This window comes from Idiotropiscis lumnitzeri, chromosome 7 (genome assembly GCF_059441095.1).
Source record: "Idiotropiscis lumnitzeri isolate Australia: NSW breed Sydney's pygmy pipehorse chromosome 7, RoL_Ilum_1.0, whole genome shotgun sequence".
Lineage (NCBI taxonomy): Eukaryota > Metazoa > Chordata > Actinopteri > Syngnathiformes > Syngnathidae > Idiotropiscis > Idiotropiscis lumnitzeri.
Window position 1 is genome coordinate 2838334 of NC_142397.1, and position 20912 is coordinate 2859245.

The window sequence follows — 20912 nt, forward strand, 5'->3', positions numbered from 1 at the left end:
CCACAAAAAGATAAGCTGGAGATGTATTGCCCCAATTATGGGCCACGTTCATTCCTTGGGTGACCGCGTCGGTTGAAGGTGGCGTTGCGGCCGGGGGAAATTCCCGCAGGATCGGCTCGTTCGCCCGTGGTTAGTGGATGACATCAGAGAAAGGGGGGTGAGATAAAAAAAGGGGGGGCTGGGGGACTCACCAACGACATGGCTGTTAGGTTGATGGAAGGTGTTATTCTGCGCGGTGAGAAAAGTAAAATAATTCATCCAGGCAGAAGCTGGGGGAAGGTGAAGATGGCGGCGTGTTTGGTTCGTCGGTGTTGTTGCGAGAAACCACACCTCAGAATTTTATTTATTTATTAATTTAATTTTCATAATGCAAAATGAATAAGTAGGAGTAAAAAAAATGAAGGTTTCAAACCATGGTTAGGGTTTCAAAGTCTGGTTTCAATGTAGGGTGCAGATTTTCAAAGCAGAGTTTCAATTTTAGCTTAACAGTCGCAAAGAAGGGTTACGGTTTCAAGAGTTAGGGTTTCAAATAATGGCCAGGGTTTGAAAATGAGAGTTTCAAGAAATAAAGGGATTTCTAATTCTAATTCTAATTCTAATTAAGACAGGGATCGGATTTCAATTACAAACTATTGTTTCAGGGCAGGGTTCCGTTTTCAATTCAAGTTAAGAGTTTCAAGTTACGGTTTCAAGCCTGGGTTAGGGCTTCAAAACCGAACCCTTCGAACCTATGGTAGAGTTTTAAATTTGTTCAAACCTGGGTTAAGGTTTCAAAAAGAACACTTTCGGTTTCAAATCAGGTTCAGGATTTCAGTGGGTTTAAAAGTAGGGTTGAAAAAAAAAAAAAAATCGCAAAAGAATGTGAACGACATCATTTTAATTAAAAAGTAGCAAACGGTCTGGTGATCGGGGACCTCTGAGCTCCAGAACTCGGTTAGGAGTTTTTGTTTTGGATCATTAATCACAGCACAATTTGAGCATCCCAAACATCTGTTGAGGCCTCCACACTCCAAACGCTCCATGAGGAGCTTGGGGTCTTTGTTGATTTCCCAATTCTTTACTTTAATCACCACAAATACAGTTTCAAACGATGGCGACGACACAAGCCAAAGGGCTACAAACATCCTTGCCAGACTTTTTTTCCAGCATGTTTTAATCATCTACATGCTTCTGCTCGCTAACCCCGGGACGTCTGTCAGATAGGTCATTCATATACATGCAAAATAGCAGCGGGCCCGAGGCGGACCCCTGGGGTACGCCTCCGGTCCTTGCAAAATTGTGCTCATTCCCTGAGGTGCATGTCAAACCCCCCCCCCTAAAAAAAAAAAACGCAATTTGGATTCGGACACTTTACGGGAGGACATTTTTGGGAAGCCTGATCCCACAGGAAGTCTTTCGTCCAACACGAGGCAAGTACAGCAAGCGGACAGAGACCGCAAAAATAGCAAATCGATGAAAGTGATTAAAATTGCAAGTATTGATAGTTTGAACCATGAATATGTAACAAACTAAGAGCCAAGCGCACGGTAACAGAATTTCAACCATCTGTTTGAAGATACATATTATGCAAATGACACTCATTAATTTGAGAATGTTTAAATCAAGACTTAAAATTCAATTCGACATGTTTGCGTTTGGTTTGTCTCCTGCACTGGATCGGTCACCTGACGTCTGAATTTTGGCCTGTTTTATTGCCACTTCTCCTCTCTCCCAAGATTTCTAGATTATTTTGCTCCAAAAAAAAAAAAAAAAAGACCAGGTTAGACCAGCGTACGTCATTAATTTCTGTGAACTGCAGCCCCTCGAAGCCCAATGGAGATTCTTTTGTGAGGAAGGGCGATCTAAATAAACTCGCCTTGACCTGCCTACTGAGCGTTTTACAAAAAAAAGCAGATTCCCCCCCCCCATGTACAGTCGCTCGAGTTGCTTGCTCCCAATTACAATTCCCCAAAAAGTACAAAGTGCAGATAGGAAGATATTTTTGACATTCAAGCTGCTTCATTTGCTTTTCAGTGATTAACATTTGAGCCAATACGCTACAGTATTATAATTTTTTTTTTCTTCCACTGTAGCTCTCATTAAAATGTGTCTTACTTTTAAATGTGCACACTGCGAGCCTTCAGTGACAAATTGGCTGATGCGACAGAGTCTTTTCCTCTTCACACTTGCTGGAATATTGGCCCGGCGCTCATTAGCGTAGCATGTGATGTATGCACTCGACTGAAGATCAGGTCAGCACTTTCGTCACTTGTTTTCCTCGCCGCCGGGGGGGAGGGTGACACTTTCATTTTGATATCGTGTATATAAAAAAATCCATTCAAACGCGGGAAATGTGGAAAAGAGCACAAGATGGGGGTCCTAAATCACGGAATCACGGCATAACCACGAGAGCACTTGTGCGACACTCCATCTGAAAGCGTCGGAGGGCGTTTGGCGGTCGTTAAAACGGCGGCCAGGCTGTAAGCCCCCCCCCCCCCCCCCCGAGTGGCGGTGTTATCTACGTGCACCGGGAGAAATCTGCCCGTGTGGTAATGTCATTTCCTCCGCTTTATCTCCTCCGTGCTCTCTGGTCTAATTGAGCCTGCGGTGAGTGTCGTTGCGCTTTCCAACGGAGACATCTAATAGCGCTCACTTGTCCAATTCCACTCGAACAGACAGGACAGTTAAATACGCACGTTGATAACCAGCCGAGATTAACGCCTACCATGTAAATGTCGATGGAAGAATACGGATTTATAATCAGCTGCACATGCAACCTAAAACATTTTTTTTTTTCTATAAACAGAGATTCAAACCTTGAACGTTTCCATTAAGAGGCAAACACGATAACCACATGCCCACTTTTGCTTTGCCACCAACGGCAAAAGAAACACGAGGGAAAAAAACAAGCTTACTCATTTTAATTAAAAATGATGAAAGCTCATTGAAATTGGAATCTGCATTAACACATTTGATGATGCTGGTCGCTTGACGGCAGGTGCTGTGACAAAATTAATAGTATGTTGTCGTTAATAGCATATATTCCACATATCAGGGAAATGACACCTTTTTTTTTTTTTTAATGGAACGCCAACATTTGGTATATTGTTGCTGTCCAACGTCGTGCATATATTGACAAATTTTCGTCAGTGTTTTGTTTTTTTGCCATTTTGTAATGCGAAAAAAAATGAATTTCAATTTGCTATCCTTGCTTCTCAGTTTTTAACCCGTAATGAGCTCGCTGGCTTTCTTGTTGGTTACACCTCCAACTAGGAACACTGCTAGCAAAAGCAAAATCTAAGACAAAGCTATTAATAGGACCTAATTTCAAAATATAGTGAACACACCACCAATTCACAAATTGTGTGTTCATTTTTTTTCTCCGCTGAAAACTCACTGCCTGTATTTGTGGCTTTTGTGCGCTTTGATTTAGCAGACAAAATATACCGCCAAAGCACTGGCTGAGAAGAAATTGGTGTCAAGGAAGTACGGGTATGATAGACTGAAACACGAGATTATCATCTTTGTGTGTCAGGGGGAAGCTGAGTTTAGTCTGGGTTGTTAGTGGAAGTGCCAGAATATTTGCTACATGTGCTTTAATTTTTCTGGTGCATTTTTTTGGTGAGTTTAAATTTCCAACCTTATTCAAGACTCGTCAGCATTGTGCCGGATGCCCTCAGCAGCCGCCTCCCTCAACAGGATTAAATCCGGGGCTGCTCGAAAGGACGCGGCAGCGCCGAAAGAATCTCATTACAGAATAGGCGCGGCGGTATGGCAACGTGCTCAACTCCAGCCGCTGAACAACGTGTTTTTCCTCAGACCACCGCCGGCTCATTAAACACTACAAAGTGCACAATGGGAGCCTGCGATAAGTGTCATGTTGAGTCTTCATTCAAGTGCTGCGCCGAGCGCTTTGGGAACAATGTGTGCGAAAGACATTGTTTGCAACACAAAGAGCAACAACAGTTGCGTTCCAAAACTTTATACGTGTTCCAATATCACTTTTTGTATCGTTCAGAGCAAGATTCGGTGTCACAATGAAAACCACGTGAACGGGATTATCTGCATGGAGGCGTATATGCCACACAGAATTCAGGAAAGGATTTGGGCAAACGTAATCAACGGGAAATAGACATAGATGATAATAATTATTATTATCATTTGAAAACTACCCTGGCTTGTTCATGCCTGTCATGTAAAATGCAGATGGGCACAGCTTTTGAGTTGAAAATCAAAGTTAGGAGGTAAATCTCGGCTTGTCACGATTATGCGGGAGAGAAATGATGTTCGATAACTTTATAAAGAATCTCATATTGTATCTTTACACAGGATAATAACTGGAATTCCATTGCACAGTGGAGAAAGCCTTTTGCAAATCCATTATTAGCCATGTTGGCCGGGGCATATTTATGAGTCATTATCAGTAACGAGGAGCAAGCTCTCAGTCTGATATTGATTTTTTTAAGGTCGCGGTGGTTGCTGCAAGCAGGCGGTTCGCTGAGCCAATAATGTGTTGAGAAGTCATGAGGTGACAAAACAACAGCATCTTGCAGGGACCAAAAAACAGTCAATATCGCGTGTTAAGCTAAATATTTTAAATTGAGCAGAATCAGCTTCAAAAAGAGGAAACGCCTTCAAGTGTCGTGTCAGGCTGCGGCCAAGGACGGACGGATGCATGGATGAACAGCAGGGCGCAGGAAAGGAAGCAATAAAAGGAATGAAGGCAGGAAAAAAGAAGAAGGAAAGAAGGCAGAAAAGTGAAGGAAGGAAGGAAGGATGTATGAATCAAATCAGGTTTGAGGAGGGAAGAAAAGAAAGAGTTCCAGAAGGAAGGCAGGCAAGTAGGTTTATATGAAGGAAGGATGTAAGGATGCGTGGATAAGAGCAGGTAGGAAGTCAGAAAGGAGAGAAGCACGGACGGAAGGCAGCAAAGTAGGTTTAAGTGAAGGAAGGATGTGGATGCATGAATATAAGCAGGTCTAATTGAAGGAAGGAAGAAAGGAAGGCAGAAAAGTAGGTTCAAGTGAAGGACAGATGTGAGGATGCATGAATATAAGCAGGTCTAATTGAAGGAAGACATGGAGGAAGGAAGAAAGGAAGGCAGAAAAGTAGGTTCAAGTGAAGGATGAAAGGATGCGTGAGTAAACAGAAGGGTTGAAAGGAAAGAGGTCAAGAATGAAGGCAGAGAAGTTGGTATAAGGGAAGGATGCATGAATAGAAAGTAGGTCTGAGAGAAGGAAAGAAGGAAGCAAGGAGGGAAGGAAGGAAGGATGGCAAAAATGGTTTCAAAAAAAGGAAGGAAGGCTGTACGGATGCATGAATAAAACGGAGGTAAGGAGCGAGGTCAAGAAGGAAGGCAATTAAGCCATTTATTTTTAAGGGAAAAGCAAGATGACGCGAAAAATCATTTACGTGTTTATAGACGGTAGTTTGCGGTAAATGTACGTTTCAAAGTATCCATATGAACCTTTTTTAGGGCTCAGGCGTCATTTACTCGCAGGTCGGCATTTCTTCATCTCGACACGACGTCGTCGACGTGTTGAGCTGCATCTTAATGTCATTGGCGGGCCAATAGCAAAACCGTTTCCCCGACTTGAGCCACATTCCAGCTAATGATCGCCGGCAGCACGGCATAAAAAAATATATCGGTACCACTCGCACCTATAATCACAACGACAGACGCCGCGCCCTGAAGAAATTAGCCTCCCTCGTTAAAGTAGTCCTAAGCACGCGCGCCCGCCGAATCAACGCCTAATAAACATTCCACTCTCGTCATTATGATCGAATAAAATCCCCCATTTCATGCCGAGGGTGTGAAATGACCTTTATTAAAAAAACACGCCGTGTAGATTGGTTTTGGTGCCCGTTGGAAACAACGGAGGAGGGGGGGGGGGGACCATCTGATTGTACGGCTAAATAGCGAGGACTCCAACTTTAGTGAGGAAATATTCCGTCACAAAACCGGCTGGATGGCCAAGATCAAGCTGCAATTCCCTCGACAGATTATTTGACTGGATTGAGGTCTGGCGACTGACTCGGCAACAGCAACTTTTGCGTCATTGATATGTTGGAAGACCCATATGACAGCCCCCACTTAAAAATATTTAGAAATTCCCGTTATGAAGTCATTCACAGCCGTTTCGAAGCATTTTGACATTCGAGACTCGTAGACGATTAATCGGCAACTAATCGATAATCAAATTAATCGATCATTTAGTGAAGATATTTTTCAAAATCTGCGTCAAAAATTCATAAAGCTATATTTGATTCAAAAATACTGTTGACCAGTGTTTGTGTAGAATCAGTCTGAAATAATCAAAACATGATTTTATCTCATTCACCGATTAGAATCGATGAAATAATCGACAGGCTCATCGATTATTAAAATAATTTTTTTTTTTTTAGCACACTGTCTTCCATGACAACACACTGTAAACATCAAACCTACCAAATAGAAAGTCGACGCGCTCTTTCACCAGAAAAATCAAAGATTGTTGCTCGCTTTTTGCGTTTTACTGTAATCAGAAGTACAGTCCGGGTTGGTTTCACCCCCCCCCCAAAAAAAACAACTGTTTCTGACCAAAAAGGGGAGGAAAAAAAAAACTTTTTGTGGAAAGGAACAAACGTCAAGTAGAACAATGACTCAGACACTAATGACACTTGAAACTAAAGCAATAAAAACAAGATGTGATCTTTGCAGAACTTAGAAACGTTCAGTGAGCAACGCTGGCTTCACAAAGGCTTTTTTTTTTTTAATTAAATTTTTTTTTACATGGCGTTACATGGTGTTCCTCATTCACTCCAGTAACTGCGTCACTTACGATCACAACACACTTTTCCTCTACCTACAACAACACATTCTCTGTACTTCATACTCCACATTCACACTCCAAGTGAGTATTTTTATGGTAAAAAAAAAAAATAATAAATAAATATTTTATGTAATTTTGAGATTTTTTTTTTTTTAGAGGGTCAATTCTGCTATTTTTTCCCCCACTATGCAGCTCAGAGACGTCAATTTTTGCACCGCGTACGTTTGATGGCAATCAAAAAAAAATTAAACCGAGGACGACTCTGCACTAGTATCCGAAGAAAAACGAGGACTAGCCTAGCTGACTGCAGTTTGTTAAATTTGATGCAATTATTATTTTTTTAACCCCCCCCCCCCCTTCACACACGAGCAACTGCCCGAGTCGCAAAGGTCAACCTGTGCTATTTCTTCTTATATGTGCAGCAACGCCTGCCGTTTATGAATTCTTCATGAGCGAGTCGAGAAGAAGTGTAATATTTTATTTATTTATTTTTTTAAAACTGTGTTGCTGCAATACAACACGGACAGTGGACATGACACGCTGGCCTCACGTTGCATTGGCGAGTAAACCGTTCAACGAGCGCACCGAGCACCTGATATGAAGCTGCTTTGTGGCTCCCCCGGGGGCTTTTGCGCGATTCCTTGACGGCGATGCCGCTTGAATGGAGAGTTTGGGGGTTGATGCCGAGGACTTCCCTGCAGCTGTTTGATGTGCGCCACTGATGCAATGAATTCCTCGCCGTACGCGAGCTACACTGACATGAAGGGCGCTCCAGTGCTGTTGTTGGAAATGTACAGCGGCAGGCTAAGGAACGATAAAAAATAAATCTATTTTTGCCTCCAGTGCAGAACATGAACATGATCGCTTCTTCTTTTTTTTTTTTTTTTGCCAGGTACAATGTGGTAAATATTGCTCAGCTTTCCTTTGTTGCCGACAGTGCAAGTGCATTGTGGGTGTGCCAAAGCGAGTTGTTTTTATGGCTTTAATATGACAATATTGTCACTTTTGTAGCATCGCCGCAGTGAATAAGGCAGCAATTGATTGTACACTTTAAAAAGTAAAACGACAAAGTTAGGGGCCTTATTTTCCAAGACAGGCGAACGTGCGCTCGGTGTCAAAACTGGCGTGGATTCATTTCCGTGCTGCGGCAAGTCTAGTTTATTGTGTTTGGGAATTTGGCAGACCGCGCTACACCTTGCTAGGCATTCTTTGTTTTTTTATTTTATTACACGCACCGTGGCAATTTGGTGACCGAAAGTAGACTAAACTTAAACTAAGTTGTGACGCAGGTGGTGTCATGCAATTTTGGTGGATTTGATCCAATAATAAAATAAAATGATTTAATATTTTTCAAAAGCATGTGTATTGTGTGGTTGTCACGATGGTGTGTTGAACGCAATTGCTCAGCGGCTAATTTTACATCATCAACTAGCAGAGATGATATTGCAGTTCTTAAAAAGCGTACTTTGCGTGCGTCGATATCCTGCATGAACTCCTTCAAGCGAGTCCGTTATGTAAGCGCGCTCACCACACCTGCGTTAAATTAAAAAAAGAAATGGGGAGAGCCCCTTTGAATGACCTGGGATTAAGAGATTTGTGTTCACTCCCACAACGGTGCACACGTACCTTTCTAACGAAAATATCAAAAGTAGGAAAATTCCAACCATGTGCACGACTTCGACTGCACCTTGTGCTCGTTAGTGACAGTACCACTCCATTACGAATAAATCGTGCTACTATCCTAGCAGCTGTGGCTAATGATGACTCGTTTACAATGCTAATGATAGAAATGAGTCAGCCCATCTAAGTGCCAGTCAAGTTTCTTCCCAGAAGCCACTCGAAATGGGGGTACGCATTGAGCCCCAGATTAACTCGTGCCACCTGGTCAGAGCACTTAAGTAGACCTACTAGCGCAAATTCGGCGCCAACTTAATTGTGCCAAGTTGTCTTGCAGTGGCTAACGTCACTTCTTTGCGTCATGGGTTCAGCAGCAACTGAAAAACGGGAGCCAGTTCATCTGGAAGCCATCTGAAGTGTAACACCGGCCCCGTTTGACAGAGAGTAGGAGCATTTTCACTGCCCCCCCGCCCCCATTTTTGTCTGGTAAAAAATGCCAAATAAAAATGCTAAATAAATAAATAAATAATAAATTAAAAAAAAAAACTTCCGTCACAATTTAATGGCATTTAAAAGTATTTCAATGTGGAAAAATAAGATAAGATAAAATCTTGGTGTGAACAAATTAAACTTATGTCAAGAAATACTTCAAATCAAAACAAAATCTATGATGAATGGCCAGTCAAAGAGTGGGAAAATCATTTTGGCGGCTCCATATTCACTTCGGCCATGCCATGCATGAGTGGAGTGTTGAAGCTTTGTGGTTACGTTGAAATATCTTGACAGATTCTTTGCATGATTGAGGTGAGCGCTGATATTCTCATCTGAGCTCCAATTTGCCGAGGCTCATTCGTCCCGCACGTTTTTATCATCAGCTCCAAATAGTTTTCCGACGCTCGTCAAACACACTCGGCTCCCAAGTCTGCCGAGAACAACGGCTGCCTTTATTTGGCACTGTTGTTTCAGGGTCGCTGGAAACATTCCTGCGCTCACGGCACAGAACAGAAGGTGGCCACAGACACCCCAAAAAAAAAAAAAATAGACAAACTCCGGACAGTGTTGTCTCGGTCCAAAGCGTAAAATACTTGTGTTCGATTTTAAAATGTGTTTAAAGGCCGTTGAAGAAAATGTAAACCTAAAGAAAAGTGTCAACGTGGGAAATAAATAGAAGGCAGCAAAGCCAAACAGCACTTAAGGGATCGGGAGGCTTTTGTTGTTCATTTTAAAAAGCAGCAGGAGAAGACGTGAATTACAATGCGAATTAAAACCTGGCACTTATTACTCCGACTATAATACGTTTGTACGTATACGCTTCAATAAATAAACAAAAAAAAAAAATAAATACTTTCGAATGCGTGCAGCCTTATCGACTTCCCAAAGTTTATATGGGAAGAAAAAAAAAATGTTTCCCTCCTCGAGCAGTTTTAAATGATTATGATGCCGCATTTATAAAAAGTTGCCTTTTGTCTTTTTTTTCCCCCTGCAAACTCATATCGGCCAGATTTTTATCACATTACAGGGCATAAACAGCTGACATAAGGCTAGTTCAAACGGACAACAAATAATCAGAGATGGGAAGTCCGTCTCGAGGGTGAATCGGTCTTCCTCTCGGTTCTGCCAATAAGAACTTTACCAGCAGGAGAATTCAATCAGAAAAGTATTTTAAAAAGAGGAAATTTGAGGTCTTGGTGGTGATGTCAATCACGGCGTGATTTTAGGCCTCCAAGTAAGGCGGCAGACAGTAAACGTCGTCACGCCTGACGCAGCCTGAGCAAATTGCACTTGTGGAACAAGTCAATCCCAAACGCTTGGGAGAAAAAAAAAAAAAAATAATAATAAAATAAAATAAAGGGGGTGAGGAAAAAATGGCTTTCTTCCCCATCTGCTGTCAGATGTTTTTTTTTTTTTTTTTTTTTTAGCAAGGCGCCTTATCAGTCTTTCTTGCTATTCTTAGGCCACTTATTGAGTCCAGATGTGATAGGGGGCGGGGCCAATCAACTGATGCTCCTATGCATGAGCGTCTGATTCTCTCACTCACTCACTCACTCACTCACTCACTCACTCACTCACTCACTCACTCACTCACACTCACTCAAACAGTTGGACAATCAAAAAGTTTTGAGGTCAAATGAAGTTCAAGTCCATTTGAAATTCATCCAGAAATGTCTGCCAAAAGCCCGGTGTGGCCGTTCTGCGATTTAAATTGCGAATAAAAGTTTATCGAAGCTCGCATTCATTTGTTGTTTGTTTTAGATTTGCCAAGCAACCAACAGTGCAAATTACATTTCACAGAGGCAGCACTTTATTGGCAGCGAGTGGCTAATCTAACGGTAAATTCCATAAAAGCACATCCGTCCTGTTTGGATTTACAACTCCTTCAAAAGAGTCTCTGTCCTCTCGCCTAATGGATGCTTAAATCACTCGGGCCGGAATAGGATCAGTTAACAGCGTGCATTTTCAATGCCAGCTCTATATTTATGTGGCCCAGACACACACTGTCCCCGATATAAATAAATAAAAATAATAATAAAAAAAAAAAAAAACACAGCTTAAATTATTTACGATGGCTCGAATTGCGCCAAGGTGGCAGGGTGATGGGCAGTAAACCCAGCGGCCGGTTTGGGGACGTAAGACCATCCATCCATCCATCCATTTTGGATTTTGCTTAGCCTGTTCACGGTCACGGGAGAGGCGAGACAACCCCGGCTGACTCCACCCTGGAAAGGTCGTCAGTCAATCACAGAGGCTCAAAAAAAGAATTTAATTATTATATGTTCGCTGTCGAAGTAATCCAGGTAGGAAATGCAGTACGGCAATATTGTGTTTTTAATTCAAAACACAATAAAAATACAACTGAGTGCATGGAAGAAGGGCTCGTCTAACTTATCTCTCAAATCCAGCATCGTATACCACCGTAATGATTAACAGACAGATGTCGATGGTAGCGTTGCATCACTTTGGATTTGTGATCAGCACAGCTTTTAAGTTGAAGAAAAAGATTGGACAGTGACTTTTTTTTTTTTTTTAATCAGAGATAAAAGGGAACTTTTCTGAATAATGTGTTTGCGCTGATTCTGAATCAGTTTTTATAATAATAATCATGGTAAAAAAAATAATGACGTGAATGAGGAATGCCACAAAAAAAAAAAACAGTATGTTCTACTGCAGACTACAAACAAAAACAAATAAAATAAATTCTGGTGCAAGACTTTGATAGTGTAGATGCTTATATTGTCAGATTGTCTTAAAGGATCAATTAAAATATTCTCAAACAGCTGCTGGCTTAATTTTCTATCGGCTTATGAGTGGGTTCTTGGAAAAATCATCTCTATAGGATCGGTACCCCAAAGGGTGGGTAACCTCTGCTTTATATTATTCGATTTACTTCTGAGGTTGCTTTGTAGCGGCAAAATGACTCCACATTGGGACTGGAGGAAGGTCTGTTGAGGTGAAGCAGATATGAACGCGTGCGCGCAATTGTCGTTTCCATCTTATCAAATGCAGAACTGCGCCTTATTAAGTTTCCCTGCCATCGCTCGCTCCACTGTTCAATTTCTGTTATCCACCACCGTCCGCGTCTTTGTCATCTCCATCCAAAATGGAATGCCGGCAAAACACCTGCGTCATGAATATGTATTCTCTTCAGCTGTCCCCCTTGGAACGCTCCGTCCTCGCCTCATTAAGCGCAAAGAGATGGCCGATGTAACTGCCGTGTATGTTGGCGCTTGTGCGGCGCTGATCAACCTCGACAGCGATGGAGCGGTCACCGGGAGGCCAACGCCGTCGCCCGGTGCCGGAGTTCAATCTGAGCCATACGCGGTGGAGGGAAGCGTCCAAAAGAAAAATCAATGAGCAGGAAACTGAGGTTAGCATTTAGCATCAGGTTAGCATCGTCTTTGCAGTCAGGACAGCGGTGTGTGTGGCACTTTGAGGAACTTTGCATAGAGGCAATGGATATCCGATCAAAAACGGTGCAGCAGCACATTTAGATAATATAACACTACTCAGAGTTGGGCTGGACGAATATGGAGACAAAAAAAAAAAAAAAACACGATTATTTTTTATTCAGATTGAAATCACAATTAATATTAGGATTTTTCATTGATTTAAAAATTTTAGTAACCGAAGTCTATTATCATTTGTGTCTGCTTTGTTAGCGTAAAAAAAAAATTCAATTCAACATCATTAATTACTACTTTCCTATTAGTTAGTTACAAAAAGAGCACACAAATGCGCAAATAGGTAGAGTTAGTGTTGGTTTCATTTCACATGGGAATTTGCAGGGGGGGGGGGGGGGGCAGGGGTGGTTCACCGCATTACATAAAAGACACACGGACGCTATATCTCATCTTAATCTAGCACACAGGTGACCCATATCTGGAAAGGACAATGCCGTCGTAAACATTTAGCTGCACTTTCAACGTCAGACAGAAAAAAAAAAAAAAAAAAAATCGCAGCTCGATCTCGAATATATTATAACACTTCTTTTTATACGGTGACCAGGTTTGATTTTACCACTCTATATACCACATGGTAAAACAAGGAGTCAGTATATGTAGGCCAAATTGTTTATAGACTTGCAGTTAGATGGTAGATGGTAAAGGTGGCAACAAAAGGAGAGTTTTACTGGGGAAAATATAAAAATGTTTTTTTTTTTTTATTGGAAGAGGACATGACCTTGGCCTTTAAAGCCAGCGTCTGCATCGTCGCTCGTCTCTCGACCTTTGGAGACAGACATCGATGCCATTTTTTTTCTTCCGTAAGTACAACGATGTCAGTGGTGATGTGAAGGCAGTAATATTCGGCGGAGGTGGCAAACGTATAACGGTGCCTTGCGGTACGAATGACTTGACTTACAAATTTTTGGAGGTACAAGCTGTCGGTCGATTTGCTTTGAATTGTGAGAAAAAGTGTAAATGAAAAATAAAATAAATAAATAAATACAATTCTGACAAGACTAAAAAAAAAAAGAAAAAATAGTTTTTACCAACTCCATGTGCCATCTAGCCGGATGTATTATACTGCCCCCTTGTGGCCAGGGTGTGCAATATTTCTACTTTTTTACATACAACCCAAGAAAACCGAAAGTCGCTATCAACACAAATGCTTCATTGTTTTCCTCAATTTTAGCATCCCGCCATTCCCACAAATTGTTATATTATTATTCTGGAGATGAGACGCTTGACTAGTAATGAGTCATCTTGATCAAGCGTTGTTGTTATTGTTTTCCCACTCGGTGGCTGATGAACACAAAGCTGATGCAACAAGGGATTGTTCTTATTAACCGTTCTAAAATATTTTCAAGTTCACACTGAGCCTCCCCATTGCACGACCACAATTCCCCTAAACAATCACAAAAAAGAACAAAAGCAAAAAGACAAGCCTGGAACGGCAAGCGTCGGATTGCTGAGGCCCAGACGTAAACATCATTCCAATTGAAAGCAGCCCAGCGACGATTGAAGCAGCCGGCTGAAAACAAACGCACCCGGGTGGCACATGTTGAAGGTTAGCAGTTGCGAGTTTTGACTTGCTGGGGAACCTCACTCGCTCCGTTCACTTTCCAAGCGGTTGAAAGGAGACAATTGATTTTTTTTTTTTTTTGAGGGCATGTTTAAGGAGGGCACAATACGAGTGGCTCCTTGCAGAGGTGAGCCTCCAATTAATTTTTTTTTCTCCTTTATGAGGAGTGAACAGTAACCCAAAGAGGGGGAGGAGGAGGTGGTGAGGAAGACAAAAGCGACACTGCAAACATGGATGCGTTTTTTTTTTATCTTAATGCAAATCAATATGCATTGTCCTGAAAAATAAAACGGTGCCAGCATGTACTTGTTAGCCCCAAGGTCAACATGAGTAGCCCGTGTGTCTGTTTGACAAATAGCTCACCAGTGATGGGACACTGTGACTTACTAAGAAGAATTAAAACAAAATGTTAGCATGTATTTAAGCGTGGTCAAATTCCTTCTGAAGCTAATATTTGATTTACACAAATATTTAAAAAAAAAAGCTATAATTTTCATACAATGGCAAAGCAATATTTTTGTGTCAGAATCTAATATCGACCCGCGCCGAGTTGGCACAATTGCCCGGTTGGGTATTTGTGCTTGGCGACATTCTATGAAATGTATTGCATGAAGTGCTGCCTTCATAAACGAAAATGCTTTCATTGTTTTTACTGGGGCTCTATCCTCCAAGAGGACCTCATGAGAACGACGCTTTGCGACACTGAGCAACACATTTTGCTCCAGTATGATTTGAGAGTCTTCAGATTTTCTTGCACGAGTCAGATTCCAAGATTCATGACAACCAATGCCGGATGTAGCAAAGCAGCCCCAGAACATAATCAAACCATCTGCATGTTTCACATTTTTTTTTTTTTTTTTTTAATTTCAGCAGTTTCCCATTTCACCATCAGGCCAGTCATTAAACATTTCCAAACTGCATTCTTACCAAGCGTCGCCTCTCCTCTTCCACGGTGTCGAGCAGTTTGGAGAACTCCTTGAAGGACTGCGCTGAAATAGAATCAAGAAGAAACTTTTGAGCACAGACGTCATCGGGAGTTTACGGATGCAACGGCGTTCGTTAGACAAGGGGCGTCAACGCCGTGCGCAGTGCGTCGCGGTGAAGTCGTTAAACGTCAGATGCTCCCGGCTTGCCGCGAGCATCGGAGCGCGGCCCTAAAATCTTTATGGAACCGCAGCCTTCGAGCTTTTGCCGCAGCATATTTTAGAATGCCATAAAGTCACGCAGCTGTCCGAAGACGAGCATTAAAATAAACAAAGAATAAAAAAAAAATAAAAAAATCCGCAATACTTGAAAGTGAGCGAAGACCATTGATTGCATCCGCTTTTATTTCCCTTCCCTGCTGGGCGCTTTGAACGGCACACGGCAGCCAACTGGAAGCTGATGCTGTTAAGAGTCGTCGGCGCCACCTACGGCTGACATTGCAAGCTGCAAGGTCGGATGAGGCAAGCCTCTTGGTCGGGCCTCGTGGCCGGCCCGTCGTGCTTGCCAACTCGCCGCTGACACCATTACCAGCCGGCCACGGGGAGCCATGCATCATCGTCGACACGGTGACCCGTTTACACGGCAAAGCCTTAAAGTGAAGCAAGCAATGATTTTTGCTCCCATTAAATCCACCGGCTCCTTTATCAAGCACACAAAAGCTCCCAGGGAGCTACTGATGGCTCTCCAAAGACAGCCAATAGGAGTCAAAGGTGGTTACGACGTGCATATCGCTCAGTGGCGGGGAAAGAAAAGAGAAGTGCAGACAACCTTGAAAAAGAAACCTTACGTACAAAGTGATTGCAAGCTTAATAGAGACATGTTATGTCACAATTTCAAATAAAAAAAATATTGTTTTTCCCACTGTGAAACCTGTCCTTTTATTGATTTGTTTTTTTGTGCACTTTCTGCAAAACCCAAAGATCTCACACAATGCTGCCAAATATATTGTGGATACTAGGAAAGTAGTAATTGATGTTAAGGAATTTTGCTGTTCTCAGATCTGTGAATGTTGGGAGGTGTTAGGTTTAGCCTGGGTAGTTAGCGGAAAGTGCAGAGAGTTTTTGTCATGAAATCATCAGAATTATTATTTTTTTTTTTTTTTAAATCACGACTAGACAATACTTCAACAATTCATTAACATGACGATGAACAGAGAATTTTTTGTTTGTTTTTACATTTTTTTTATTCAACAGTACAATAAAAATAGAAAAACATAACAACACAGAAAAAGGAATAATGAGCACACCCTAAAATGAACATTCTAATTTTTAAGTTCTGATCCTGCAGTCTACCTAGTAGCGGCTAACCTGCTAACGCTAGAATTCCCACAACATTAGTCGACCCTATCGAGACGTTTTCTCGAAGAGGAAATGCAACGCACGTTAGCGGGTTGATAGAGATTTAAAGCTCACCTCGCCAGCGGAGGCGCTGGCATCGACTTTTCAGGAGAAGGGTGAGCAACTTTTCACATTTTTAAAGAAAAACAATCTGTCATCGAATGAATGCTTTGGTGCTATTGATTTGCCGGAAAATGTGAATGTCATGGAGCCAAATCGATGGAAGGTCAGACGCGAGTGTTCCCGCGCGTCGCGTTGGAAGTCGGCAGCATCAAAGAGAGGCCGGCGACCAGAGCTGGACGGTGTCGGTCGAGGGACTTGCATGGTTGAGGATCAACCTCACTGATGACCAAATTGATTTCCGCAGGGGTGTTTCAAAAAAGTAATCATGGCTTCTTTCTTTATTCCCCCATCTGTGGTGGTGAGGCGGAACCCGGCGTTATTGTGATATGGTCCACAGCATTAGCGACGTCGGCACAATTTACAGGGATTCTTCACTTTACGACGTTCCTGCGGTGGGAACGTAAGCCAAGTTGGTCCCAATGAAAGATAGTCTTTTACTAACGGACGCCATCACAGTGTTAAACTCATCTATCGATCCGCAGTCATCTATTGCAGTGGTTCCCAACCACTGGGGTGCGGCCCGGTAACGGTCCGTGGCCCACTTTTTAGACCGCACAGATGAAAGAAAAAAAAATTACAGTGCTTCTGTTTTATTTATTATTTGAGGCTAAAAAATATCCTTTTGTGGTGGCGTAACAGCTAACAAGAGTTCCGCTTTCGACCTTTGATAACAAGTCACCAACATCAACGCAACGACATCCCGAAATCATATTCAGGGGCTAATTCAGGACGCTAAGAAACTGCTAGTTAATTTCGCTGTCATTGTATGATCCGACACAAGTCGAAGCTAGCGGTTAGCATTAGCAACAAGTACCGGTTGCTGGGCCGCAAAAGTTATGGAATTGTGTGAACCGGTCCACGGCAGGAAAAAAGGTTGACGACCAAAAAAATTCTTTCCGGATTTGGAGTGTGCCTCATCGTGTCAGAATTGAGCACGTCCTCTCTTATAAGTAAAACTAAACCAGTTTCATTGAGTCACTCTCCACAAAATTGGGTGGACATTAAAATTAACAGGAAAGTCAGCAGCAGCCATTTTGCAGATGGATTCCAGAGCAGGAATTTGAAAAACTCACCAAATCAGCCCAAATCGGAAGAAGCTATCCTACACAAATTGGTGATCTTTTCGGAAAAATGATCATCTGATGAAAAATGTAATTAGAATTCTTTTGTTTTTGTTTCGTTCCCATTGAGGTACTTCCTTTACTGATTCCTTTTCATTAACTTTTCAGCTCAGGGTGAGCGCTCGACCTGGAATTATACTTTGTGGTTGGGACTTGGTAGCGGTCCCAGCTCCACCCAGGGCCATTTTAGTGATCCATGTGAAGGCATTGGATCTCATTATAATAATAAAAAAACATTTTTAAAAAAAGAAAAAAGAAAAGTGGGGTATTCCATCGCCAATGTACATTTTTTTTTATAATTGGCCTCTCGCAAAAAGCCGCGCATCACGCAGCCTTCGCGGCGACTATTTGCTCGGCATTCAGTCGAACGGCTTCACGTGGAGGAGGTCAACGGTCGCGCTACCCTCGCAGATGGACAGTAATTCCGCAGCTCCGAGATTTCAAACTGAGGGTAATGAGCAACGCAATGAAGACAGCAAAAAAAAAATAAAAAATCCAGACTGGCAGATTTCTGCACAGATGCTTTCATATTCCTACTGGAGACTCAACAGTTCAGATCATTAATCTCTGACACTGGTCAGACAATTAGTCCCCTTGATCTCCTACGGAGAAAGCCTCATAAGATAATCAATCGCATCAATTATACATGCGGCAAACACTTAGACCCTGTCTGAGGGGTACAGACCGAGTTCACCACAAAACGATTCGCATTAGAGACGGGCGTAATAATAATAATAATCGAGAAACTGCTGCTTTAGGATCTTACGACTACGGAGAAAATGATTGTTGATTCATCGGACGGAAAACGTGTCAAGTAATTTGCGCTCTCAAGAACCTGGCGTGGAAACGCGGGTCAGAACATTCGGAGGTCGATTCGATTGAATTTATCCCACAGTCAAAAAAACAAACCAACTCACCGATGTTCACCTCATCATCCGTCTCGGCATCGCCGAGACACTCGAACTGGAACTCCTGCAGCGACTGGGAGAACTTCTGAACGGCAGCAGAAAGATCTGAGCAACAAAAGAGCGGAAGAGCATCCACATCAGGAAACGGAATACCAACAATAATACTGGTAAACTAATCATTTTCTTCACGCTAATTCTCATGTAAAAATGTTTCCATTTGATCTCGACTTGCTCTGACGTTTCTCACATGACATTTGATACTTTTCGGAGAGTCGCGTTTTTACTCCCTTTAGATCTTTTTATCCACGGCATTCATTAGTGTGTCGCGGCAGAAGAAATGATTCAGGCGGTGTGAACGTTATCTTCCGCATGTTGGAACAGCTTTGCTAATTAAACGAGTCAAAGTGTGAAAATGTGTGAAGTTTATACTTTCCATAAAAACTTGTTTGTAAATGAACGTGACTGATTAATGCGATGCAGTGCCTGTCGTGTGAATCTAACCTAACCTCCACGAGTAAATTAGTCATTATTTTTTTCTTCCGGGAAATACGACAACATTTTGAAAATAATGCCGAGTGGGACTAGTATTGAGCCTTGTGGAACACCACTGCTTTTCTAACACCAATTTTTGACATTCATGGAGAGAACGGCTCACAAACGTTTTGGAGTACTGATTAATGCAGCGGCAACACATTTCTGGAGTGATGGATTTGCTCAAGGTGAAGTGGCCTTTAAATTTACATGCTATTAATAATTAATATTCTATCGATGTGAAGGTAATGATTTATCACAATAGTTATCATCAATGATTTAAAAAGGTAAACCAATCAGCAATTCTTACATCTTAAACATTTCTACAAGCTTTTTGTCATTTCAAATGATCACTTTTCCAACATACCCAGGAAATCACAATGTAACATTCTGGCGAGTTTTTTTTTTTTTCAGGACAGGCCCACAGACTACGCATGCGGACCTCAACTCAAGATCTCCCTAGTGCCCACAGCCACGTTAGTGACCTCAAACGTAGAAAATGTGGACTGAGTAGCAACCCCTGTGGAACGCCACCATCAACAGGGCGACCTCGGTTTACGACGGAGTTCTATTCTCATTCAATTTCTCAAAGAAATGGATGAAATAGATTTATACCGGGCTTAAACATGTTTCAGTGCCGTTACATGATCTAGTAGCGGGCTACTCAGCCAGACCTCAGATTGAAAGCCTCTTGTGAGGCATCTACATTATGGTGAACGATGACCGCTTGTAAATGCTGCAGAAGCCGCCCCGAGTGCCGTTGAGAGCAACGTTTCCAGAAGATGTATTACGCCTCTGACGTGATGCCCGCTTTGTCTGCGTGCCTGCAGATTTTGGGATCAATACCTCGCCAGCGGTCTAAATGCACTCGCAGGGCCATCAATAATGGATGATCTCTGACATTCAGACAGGCGTAAGACCTCAGAAGCACACATGAGGTCGTGTGCTGTATGCTGCTTGACTTGTTTCTGAAAAGCACGACTACATGTTGCCAACACAACAATCTTTTTGGGGTTACCGTGGCGACACAAGATTTCGGTTTACTTGTACGTAAAAGGGGCATTCCTTTGTAAAATTCTGAAAACCAGGTCAGAATTTAAGCATCTGAAAGAATTTGTCAGTAACGCCTTAGCTTTAATGACAAAAAAAAAAAAAAAATAAATAAAAAGTCCTACCTAAAAACAAGCAGGAAGCTACTCTGGGAAAAAAAAAATGGAGGCAGTAGAGGTGGAGCGGGTCACAAAAATCCACCGTTTGGTTCAGTTTGGGTTGGTTTGTGTTGACTTACATTTTTTAAAATTTTATTATGATTTAAAAGTGAATGTGTATATTAACTGCATTATTTTTTATTACGACTGGCATCATTCCGAGAGATTGCTTGTACTTTGTTTTTTATGGTTTTCAAAAACTGAGGTATGCACACTCATGTCAATTAATGGAGTCCAAACGCGGTGAAGCAGCATTTAGCAGTTATGCTGCAGGCAAAAATGGAAAAAGACTACAGAGGTGAAGACAGCCCCAAGTGCGAATGCTTTCAAGTCCACATTAAAAGTACGATCCCCGCTTCATGCCCATGATTGAGGCCATTTAAAGCATTTTTTTTTTCCAAGCAATTTTTTAAAAATCATTTTTTGCACTGGAAATTATTTTCATAATTTGAAAAAGTGCTTTTGTTTTTTTTTAGATGCTTTTCAATGCACTTTAATTACATAAAGCAAAATGAGTTCCCTTGAGTATAAAATAATAAAATGCACTTTCTACATAACGATGCCTGGCGTTGCTTTGACAAAAAAATGTGATGTTGACTTGTAGAAATGGATCACCAATCCAAACCAAAATCTCTCAAATTTTAGGGCTAATGAGATTCAACACGGATGCTTGAGCATCCTCAACGTGATCAACAAATGGCTACGCTAATCACTACTAAACCGTCCGGTCCAATAAGCAATGGCGTTAAGAAGGAAAATAAAAAAAATGCCG

The 20912-nt window shown here is 41.9% G+C and overlaps 1 protein-coding gene across 3 annotated transcripts in view; it reads right to left on the minus strand.

Annotated features, from left to right (window-relative positions):
• The window catches only part of arhgap42b (Rho GTPase activating protein 42b), a 60230-nt gene that overhangs the window by 29082 nt on the left and 10236 nt on the right, over window positions 1-20912 (minus strand). For all 3 annotated transcript variants that reach the window (XM_088300975.1, XM_088300974.1, XM_088300972.1), the window contains exons 2-3: window positions 18411-18506; window positions 14856-14917 (exon numbers count right to left, since the gene is read on the minus strand). In XM_088300975.1, coding sequence (XP_088157101.1) covers window positions 14856-14917; window positions 18411-18506 — 158 coding nt within the window. The remainder of the gene's footprint in view (window positions 1-14855; window positions 14918-18410; window positions 18507-20912) is intronic.